This window comes from Balearica regulorum, chromosome 2 (genome assembly GCF_011004875.1).
Source record: "Balearica regulorum gibbericeps isolate bBalReg1 chromosome 2, bBalReg1.pri, whole genome shotgun sequence".
NCBI classification, from domain to species: Eukaryota; Metazoa; Chordata; class Aves; order Gruiformes; family Gruidae; genus Balearica; species Balearica regulorum.
This window is the reverse complement of record NC_046185.1, coordinates 87,299,850-87,310,555: the sequence shown is the minus strand read 5'-3', so window position 1 is coordinate 87,310,555 and position 10,706 is coordinate 87,299,850. Positions and strand designations below refer to the sequence as shown.

Below are 10,706 nucleotides of genomic sequence, written 5' to 3'. Positions count from 1 at the left end.
TAACTACATCTGCATGGCACACCTTCTGGCAGATTAAGCCAGCTAATTAGAATAAAGCAGGACTAACATGGCTTCTTTGATTCTAGGCTTGAAGCCAGCGTCCCTTAAGAGCAGCATGCTGCACTTCGTGGACACACCAATAGTCTCAGATCTAGGTTAAATAGCTGCACCGTGTTGCATTTCTCAATTACATTCATAGATATTCTCCCTTCTGCTCTAAGTACTTTTTAAAAACAAGTTTGGGGCAGTGAGGAAACTCATTCTTTCACTGGACTGCATCTTTCTGCTCTTAAATAGAATATTTAAATTTCTAGGCTGTCACTCTGGCATCTTTCATGAACATTAATTTGTATTTAAAAGCAGTTAGGCAGAAAAAACAAGTTTTCTACCACCCATTTTGATGAATGAGAACCACCAGTTTGATATCTCCCTGAGACATTGGGCAAGTTAATGAAGTCTTCTTTGTGTCAGAAAGGTAAATTCTCAGCTTGCTCATTTTCTCAGTATCATTAATTAGCTAACACATTTCACCTATGACAGACAGAAAAATTTGAAGGAATAGAGGTTCTTTTCTATTCAAAATGGTTTCTAATTATAACCCTGAATCTTTCCTCTTTCCATTTTAAAAAGGAACTCCTGACAAAAATGTCAAATCTATTTTGCTAAAAAAATCTCTGATGTTTGATTCATTAAATGAAAAGCAATGAGATTAAGCTCTTACTGTTTCTCCAGAGATAGAGAACTTTAACACATCCACCCTCCTTAAAAGAAACATAAAACATTTCTGATATTTAAGGCCAGGTATATTTGTTTGACAATAAGGATACTCAGGCCATTTTGAGTATCCAAAAGTTTATAGTATTTCCTAAGAAATACAGTATTAAGTACCTTGTTCTGAAATGTCAGTATTTCAAGGCTGTATTTCAAATATTTTAAATGCTTATATGATTGTTTCAAATCCATATGCTTGTGAAACAGCTGCAAAATTCTTTAAAAAATTGATAAATTTGCACTGAAAATCTTTTTGTCATTGCTGCTATTATAATTCATATTTAGGAAGAGAAACTTCCTCTAAAAACAATGGAAATTTCTTATTAGACAAAGTGATCCCTATGCTGTGGAAAATGTGAACTGTATTGGGGTTCCCCTAACCCAGGGCAAAATCAGACAAGGCTTGAGTCCTCTTCAGTTTCCATTACGTATATAGGTCAAAATTGGTCAAAATGTAATGTAATTTAATAAACTTTAACATCTTCATTTTTAGCCACTGGACTATGAGACAAGACGACTTTATACCTTGAAAGTAGAAGCTGAGAATACCCATGTGGATCCACGCTTCTATTATCTTGGGCCTTTCAAAGATACAACTATTGTGAAAATCTCTGTAGAAGATGTAGATGAAGCTCCTGTCTTCAGCAGATCTTCTTACCTTTTTGAGGTGCATGAAGATATTGAGCTGGGGACAATAATAGGAACAGTAATGGCACGGGATCCTGATTCGGCCTCAAGTCCCATAAGGTAATACTCCAGTCTCTGTAAACACAGAATTTGCTACAGAATTTAAGAGAAATATTAATACAACATGAATTTGCATGTATACATTGTACACAGAAGATGCTAATTTTCTTTTTCTGTTATTTATTAGTGTCCCAGAGATAGACAGAATTGAGAACGATGCTATCTGTAAGCCTCCAAACACCTCATTCACTTGCACACACGAGACAAAGAAAAAGTTTTCTAGTACTTCAAATCACAGAAAACTTATAAAATTACACATTGATTTCAAGGAGGCTCTTCAGGACTACTTTTTCCTTCACATTGTGAAAAAGTGCCAAATCAGTCTATGGCCCAGGAAGGTGACATAACTTTCTAATGCTTCCTCTGGTCAGCCCTAGAAAGTATGCAGTGCTGATCTCACCTGCTCTGGTTGGTGCCTCCTGCTTAGCAGGCTTACAAGAGTGATCGCTATACAGGATAAGATTATCTTTGTATGTGCTCGAATCCCCAAGAAATTAGACATTGAAAGATTAATATCTTTTAAAATCTTTTCTATGTATGCTACTAGATATTACATGCTACATCACATCTAGCTGAATATAGTAAACTATATTTTGGTATGGGGTTTTTGTTTGTTTCTCTATAATGCAAAAGCTTTAAGAAACAGATAAGACAATGCTCTCCAAGTGTGTTGTCTGAAATACCAAATAAAGTAAAAAAATTGCATTCTGGCAGAAGAACTTTACTTACTGATTTTGAAGTCAATTGCCACATACTTATCATAGAATCATAGAATGGTTTGGGTTCGAATCGACTTTAAAGATCATCTAGTTCCAACCCCCCTGCCATGGGCAGGGACACCCTCCACTACACCAGATTGACCAAAGCCCCATCCAACTTGGCCTTGAACACTTCCAGGGATGGGGCCTCCACAACCTCTCTGGGCAACCTGTTGAAGCATTTCACGACTCTCACAGTAAGGAATTTCTTCCTAATATTTAATCTAAGTCTACCCTCTTTCAGCTTAAGGCAATTGTCCTATCACTTGTCCTATCACTACATGCCCTTGTAAACAGTCCCTCTCCAGATTTCTTGTGGGCCCCCTGCAGGTACTGGAAGGCCACAATAATGTCCTCCTGGGACCTTCCCTCCTCCAGGCTGAACAACCCCAACTCTCTCAGCCTGTCTTCATAGGAGAGGTGCTCCAGCCCTCTTACCATCTTTGTGGCCCTCCTCTGGGCTTGCTCCAACAGCTTGATGTCTTTCTTGAACTGGGGACCCCAGAGCTGGCCACAGTACTCCAGGTGGGGTCTCATGAGGGCAGAGTAGAGGAGGAGAATCACCTCCCTCTACTTGGTAGTCACACCTCTTTTGATGCAGCCCAGGACACGGTCGGCTTTCTGGGCTGCAAGTGCACACTGCCGGCTCATGTTGAGCTTCTCATCAATCAATACCCCCAAGTCCTTCTCCTCAGGGCTGCTCTCAATCCATTCCTCGCCCAGCCTGTAGCTGTGCTTGGGATTGTACCAACCAATGTGCAGGACCTTGCACTTGGCCTTGTTGAACTTCATGTGGTTCGCACAGGCCCACCTCTCAAGTCTGTCAAGGTCCCTCTGGATGGCATCCCTTCCCTCCAGTGTGTCAACTGCACCACATAGCTTGGTGTCGTCGGCAAACTTGCTGAGGGTGCATTTGATCCCACTGTCCGTGTCACAACAAAAATGTTAAACGGTGCCGGTCCCAATACAGACCCCTGAGGAATGCCATTCATCACTGGTCTCCAGCCATTGACTGCAACTCTGTGAGTGCAACCACCCAGGTAACTCACCTTGAGAATTTCACAAGTGTTTATGGAAACTAAATATATGTCTTCTCAAAACTAACCTTTGTAATGTACTATATAGAACCTAAGAGCTATATTGACTTGTTGTGAAATGTATGCTTTCTTCCATTTTCTATCATTTTGACTATACTTTTTCTTCATCATATTTAGGTTTTCTTTGGATCGTCATACTGACCTTGACAGGATATTTAATATTCATTCTGGAAATGGGTCTATCTATACTTCTAAGCCACTTGACCGTGAGATATCACAATGGCACAATCTTAGCGTTATAGCAGCTGAGATCAGTAAGTCAATTTGGTCTCTTTTTTCCTTTCAGTTTTCCTTAGCCTGCAAAGTTACAGCTGTGACTTCATGAGGAAAAACCCTCCCCTCCTTCCCTCTCACCCCTTTCTATTAGATATTCTGGGCAAGTAAATTGGGGGTAGCTAACAACAGCTGTCTGGTCATTGCTTTTTTTCCTCACCTACTTCCACCACTGACCTTTAATGTCCAAGTTACTTCTGAAATGTTACCCAATTAAATAATAACATGGGAGTAATTCTGTTTTCTTCCTTTTTTTTGAGGACAATGACATGATTTTGCTGTTAAAGTAGCAGAGTTCAGGATGGTAATCTATGTTTTTGTCTCTATTGTTTTCTTCATTTCCTTAGAAATAATTTCATTATCTCTTCCTATGATATCTACACCTACAGCTCTTGGAATCAATACATCTTACAAGTTAGGTTCAATTTGATCCCTAAGCTGTAGCATTTCTTGGACTATTTAAATCAGCTTTCTGTAGACATTTGCATGTTAAAAATACAAACAGGAAAGCAGAGATCCTCCTAAACCTGCTACGTTACTGAGATTAACTCTAATCGCCTGACAGAAAATTTTCTAAAGGGACAAAGGTCTGATCTTTGAAATCTGCTAGTGAGGATCACTTGCTTTCAAAGACACTGTTTTTTTAGGGTTAATTCTATATCAAAAAAAAAAAAAAAAAAAAGAAGCTGATCGGCAGTGAAACATGGCTGGCAAGAACTGCACTGCAGAGAACTAAATGGAACATCGTGTCCAGCCAATTAACCACTCTTAGCCTGCCTGTCCCCATTTCTGTCCAGACTAATAGGCTGGTTGTATCAATCACACTCAGCAGCTGTACTGTTTTTTTTTTTAAAACTCTTTTTTTTTTTTAATCTTGTCATGCATGGTCCTGAGCTTACAATCCCTCACAGTGCTGCTCAATGTTGTAAGAATATATTTCAGAAGTATTTATAGAATAAAAAAACTTAGTATCCTTGTAAGATTATATCACAGTGCTGAACTTATTTCCTTGTCAGGCTACTTTGAGCAAATTTACATTCTGGACCTAGTTGGCGTAGCTAGCATTCTCCAAAGAGGTACCTTAGTTTTGGAGAAAGAAGTGAAGGGGGAGATTTAGGTCTTCAAATCTTTAAAAATATTACCTGTGAAGCACGACACAATCGGAAAGCACTGGTAAGAATAGAACTTATTTGGAAAGTTAGTACAAAAATGCAAAAGGAAAACAGTGCCCTAAACCTGCCGTTTCAAACAATTCAGGATGTCAAAGAGATCCACATCACACCCTTTAGCAAAGGGGTTATTAATAAGTGAACTTAATGTCAGCTACTCCTAAATGCTTGCTGTTTTATTTGAAGCATCATAAAAGGAAAAAAAAAATTAGTAATTTTGAATCATCTCTATTGTTACTTATCCCATTCCATTGAAGTTGCAAAATCAGACCATATTTAGCTACCATCAAGCAGAATTCCAAGAAATGGCTGCACTTTTTTACTCCCAGGTATTATTTCACTTTCTTGGTATGGCAACTAGATCAGCAAGTGAGAACAAGGACACTTTAATTCTTGAATCAACCTATACTAATGAGAGTGTACTCTGAATAATACTAGGGGTTTGACATTTGGCAAGGGGGAGGTAACTATTCTTGTTTCTTAACCTAAGGTCTGAAAATCTGCATTCATATTTTTTAAGGCAATTTAAACATACAAACTCTGATTCTAATCGAGCCTTTACTAGATTTTTTTGGGGATACTTGCATTAGCTTTGTTGGAATTTCTCACTTGTTATTAAGGCACAAGAGAGGAAAGTCAGACTTGAAAAATTTTCAAAATATGTACCCACAAAGTCAATAATGTCTTTTCTATGTAAAACAAAACATCACAAATAATTTTAAAATTAAAAATCAAAACATTTCAGCAGAAAAATACTCATGAGCCCACCAAATAATCAAATTTGTCATTGTAGTAGTGGGCATACTTTTCATATACTATATTTTCATAAATTCTTAACAGTTGCAGCCCCTATTGTCATGTAAAATCTTAATTGTTCACTAGATACCAATACTTTAATTTATTTCTTACTCTAAGCAAAACATTTCCTTATTTTTTAGGAGGCCTGATTCTTAGCTGGTATCAGTTTGTATGCTAAATTTTGACCAGTTTCATACCTAATCTTGCATGTCTATTGCTCATTAAATTTGGAAGAAAACAGAAAACTTTTTGTAGGAAAATAAACTCACTCTTCTTCTCTCTTCTCCTGTCAGACAACCCCAAAGATACTACTCGTGTTCCTGTCTACGTAAGAATTTTGGATGTTAATGACAATGCCCCACAGTTTGCTGTATTTTACGATACTTTTGTCTGTGAAAACGCAAGAGCTGGACAGGTATGCCTTTGATAAACACTTCCCGCTATCCAGTTTTGCTACAGTAATCAACTATAGATCATTCTTGCCTGTTGCTTGGGAGAAATCATGTCCAAAATCACATTTGAAAGGTTAAAAATGAAAGCAAAGTAGCTCTAAGGTGAGCCTTAGAGTGATGTATCAATATTACAACAGCATCAGTGTGTGAATTACCACTTTTCTTTACCTAACCCTGTCCTACTGTTAAATCCTGAATAGATATGTCCAAGAGACAGTCATAATTAGTTTTGCTGTTATCTTCACAAAGTAAAATGTTATATGTAACTACTGAGAAGTTTGACCTATATTTTCAGTAACTCTCAAATAGCAAAATTCAGATATATTTCAATCCATGCTGATGGTGATCACAGACATCTACATCTGTCACACCTTTTTTGTTTGTTTGTTTCTTTGTTTCATGATTGTTAGACTTATCTTTTATTATTGCACCAGAAACATTTGAAAAGAAAATATAAAACGTACAATTTTTGAACTGGTAACATAATATTTTGTTTTGTCTCTTAGAGGCTACAGAATGTGTACTTCAATTTAAGCAAAATGACTGCACTGCTTAATATCTAGTTCTTAATAGGCAGCTGCTTATTAGAACTGTTAAAAACATGTTTTCCTATTACAGCACAGCATGTCCCAAAGCACAATCAGCTAATAATACATCCTTTAAAATGGTAGCAGTAGTAGCTCAGTGCAATCATTTTAGCACCTTTGAATAGAACATGGGAGAAGTGCCAGCTTGTCTTAACCGTTTGAGTCCTACAGGTATGGCATTCAGGTTTTATTACAAATTTCACGTTCAGATTGCCGTTCTTCTTTCTAGAGTAACATCAGTTGGAAATTAGAATAGAGGATTTAAGGCCTAAATTTATAATGCATAAATATCTAAAGGTACTGAGTAAGGGCATTTGTCTGTTATGAGGGTTATAAGAGAATTCAAGCTGTTAGATAAATAGAAATCACTGGCTCAACATCTAGAATTTTTGACAGTTGCAGTTTCATCTATAAATACTAAAATAATATTTAAATAATTTTCAAGATATGAATTAAGAATTGGAAAAGTAGAATGATGAATTTTCCTCTTCCAGTTTCACAAAAAAGTCCTAGGTAAAAAAAAATCTAAATGCATTAATCTACAAATCTTACTCATTTGAGGTTTTAGAATCTGTTCTGTCCAGGCTACTAACTATAGAGGGCACAGGAAATGCCTAACAGCACAGTTATATTTTTCATGTAAATATATTTTGAGGAACTCTATATCTCTGAGCTATCTAGAATATTGAGGACAGTATAATTTAAAAGTAAATATAAAATTTATTTCAGCATTACCTGGTTTTCTGTTTACATTCAGAAAAGGTTGTCAGTTAAAAAGTTGAAAAAACCCACACCAACCATTTATGACTAATAAATGAGAAGCTAAATAAGTGTACATATCCATAAATGTTTATTTAAATTGCTGTAGAGCTCAGTAGTGTCTCCTTTATCAGAAAAAAGTGCCAAGTTTACTAAAAGGGCTCTAAATATTTTTAAAAAGAAAAAAAACACCTGAGTTGCAAGTGATTATTTAAAGGAAACATTTCACAGGAAATGAAAAAAATGCAATGCAGGATAACATGAATGATCTATTTGAATGTAATTGTATTCTTCTTGCTTACTGGTAGATCATAAATAAGACTTTTTATTTTGGAATTCAGTCTGTCCTGAGAGATTGAATCTAATTAATCCATACTTGAACATGATTCTCTAAGTTTGATTCCTCCCACATTTGTCCTATTTTTCTTTCCTTTCAGGTTTTCATAATTCCATTTGATCCATGATCAAATTTAAATATTCCATTAGATCACTGAAACTATTACGATACGTAATCAGTCACAGATTCTGTGGAATTCATTTAAATATTGCCTATCTCCTACTGATAAATATGTTAATGAATATTATAGTTTTCCAGTTTCTTAATTTTCCCTTAAAATTTCTATTTACTTGATTTATACAGAAGTATATAAAAATATATAGACATATATATACACATATAAAGACACACACTGTATATAATATATATAGGGGTGTGTGTATATCCATATATACACATATATGCATAAATATAGCAAGAGAGGGAGAGTACTTTTTCTGCAATGTGATTTTTGGAGTCTGAGTGACTTAAAGGGCCTGTGATTGTTTTCCTGCTTGCTGTTACTGCTGGTGTCAGATGGTACCATGACCTTCCAAACAATGGGAATACCCTGTTCCAAAAAGCTCAAGCCACAAACAAGCAGCACCTGTGACAGAATGCCATTTTGATGGTTGTTCTTTCGACCCCTGCCCCGCCAAAAAAATGAGGACAATCTTGGTATGATGGCATGAAGGGGCACAGTCATTCGCGTGAGCTATACAAGGCTGACTCGGTAGGAGTTGACGGGAAGAAAGGAGTGAAACGCTCGGACTGCTGCAGCCCTGTACAGAGAGTTCAGCTGTCCTCCGCCCCCAGGTGAGAAGAGCCAGGAGCTGGGCATCTGGGCAGATGGATTCCCACTGGTTTTGTCAGCTCTCAGCTGCCACACGTCTGGCAGCTCAGCAGTCAGCCTCCAAAGATCCTCTAATGTAAAAGACAGGAATCAGTGTAGAAAGCAGAAGTCAGTCCTACTTTTGAGAGATTTTACACGGAAGCTCAGTATATTTTTCCTACATATTCACTTTCCCTATAGCAAATGACCTTTCCCTTTGTAAATGACCTGCCAAAAAACAAAAGAAGACATGAGTTGACCTTGAACAGCAGCCAGGTGCTAACCAACCCATCCACTCTCTCCCTCAACAGGTCAGGAGGAGAAAATAATATGAAAAAGAAAATGAGATAAAGACAGGGAAATCACTTACCAATTACCACCACTAGCAAAACATACTCAACTTGGTGAAAATTAATTTAATTTACTGACAGTCAAAAATAGGGCGGGATGGTGAGAAACAAAGATAAAAGACGTAAAACACCTTCCCTCCGTTCCCATTTCTTCCCAGGTTCACCTTCATTCCTGACTCCTCTACCTCCTCTCTCTGTGGCTCCTTCCTCCTCATACTTTTCCCCTGCTCCAGCCTGAATCCTTACCATGGGCTGCAGCAGTCCTTCAGGGTAAACCTGCTCCACCATGGGGTCCTCTCCAGGGCCTGAAGGGAAATATCATCCCCAACGGGGTCTCTCCTGGGGCCACACAGACATCTCTGCGGGGGCGCCTGGAGCCCCTCCTGCCCTCCTCCCGCTCTCCCCTTGGGGCTCGCTTTTCTTATCATGTCATTTGACCCATATAAAAAACTTTATCAATCAGGGATATTTTTTCCACCATAACCTTGCTTAAACATGACTTTTGGTGTCTTTATATATCCAGTAATTTTCTCATTGTATTCACAGAATCGCAGAATCACAGAATCACAGAATGGTGGGGGTTGGAAGGGACCTCTGGAGATCATCTAGTCCAACCCCCCTGCTAGAGCAGGATCACCTAGAGCAGGTTGCACAGAATCACGTCCAGGAAGGTTTTGAGTATCTCCAGAGAAGGAGACTCCACAGCATCTCTGGGCAGCCTGTCCCAGTGCTCAGTCAACCTCAAAGTAAAGAAAGTTTTTCTCATGTTCAAATGGCACACCTGTTCAGCAGGTGTTTTTCCGATCATTATTCGTTTTATTGAAAAAATAGCTATAATATATATATATCTATTGAAAAACTAAATGTTTTTACAGCACTTTCTTAGATCCTTCAATACTGAAGGGTTATTTTATCTTTGTTTATTGCATCTCTCTCATTTATTTTGTCATACTACAATTTCTGGTCAATTTACTTGAATATTTTTTTTCCTCCTTCTTTTTCCATCTCTTCTGATGTATTCTTACATTAGTTCCTTTAGTATATTTCCATAGATCTTATATCTTCCAGTGGTTTTAGTAGTATCAGAATTTTCTTCTTGCTTTACTATTTTTCAAAAATGCTCAAAGTTTTACATTGTTTTACTCTGGCAAGAGAAAGTTTTAACTTTATAGCTGCTCTAGCTATAAAAGCTATGGAGAATAATTTTTTGACAATTCCAAGGAAAAAAAAGACTTCCTAGATTTCTATTTTTTGAATAGTATTGATAACTTCTAAACTTCTTCAGATGAACAGCTATTTCCTGGTAGTTCATCAGCTTCTTTCTGAAAGTCTTCTTTCATGGATAGTTACTGCTGCTTGTTTAATTACACTTTTTTAAAAAACATAGTGCAAAATGGTATAGACAAATTCAAGCATCTGAGGACTAAAATCTTTAACGATTCAGTATTATTCAGTTTTACTAAGAAATAACAAAAATGTACATTGAGTAACATATTCTGAAATACCCATTTTCTATATTTACATTGTAACACTGGGTGGTAGATGATCTATAAGGCAGAGTTTACTCTATGCCATTTCAGTTCCTCTCAGTTGTAGGTTTATATTTGAAAGCCACTGAGAAAGTGAAAAGGCTGCTGATGTACATGCTGATTACAAATAAAGAGGTGTACCCAGTAATAAATATTTCTATTTTCTTCAATTGAATTTGCATATATTTAAGAGACTCTTAAGTAGTTACCCTGCTATCAATTACTGCCTAGAAGTTCAGAGTCAAGCAAGGAATGGCTAAAAACTAGT

General features: G+C 37.1%; 1 protein-coding gene across 3 annotated transcripts in view; it reads left to right on the top strand.

Moving 5' to 3' along the window:
• The window catches only part of CDH10 (cadherin 10), a 111,225-nt gene that overhangs the window by 90,994 nt on the left and 9,525 nt on the right, over positions 1-10,706 (top strand). For all 3 annotated transcript variants that reach the window (XM_075744854.1, XM_075744851.1, XM_075744853.1), the window contains exons 7-9: positions 1,265-1,518; positions 3,491-3,627; positions 5,907-6,028. In XM_075744854.1, coding sequence (XP_075600969.1) covers positions 1,265-1,518; positions 3,491-3,627; positions 5,907-6,028 — 513 coding nt within the window. The remainder of the gene's footprint in view (positions 1-1,264; positions 1,519-3,490; positions 3,628-5,906; positions 6,029-10,706) is intronic.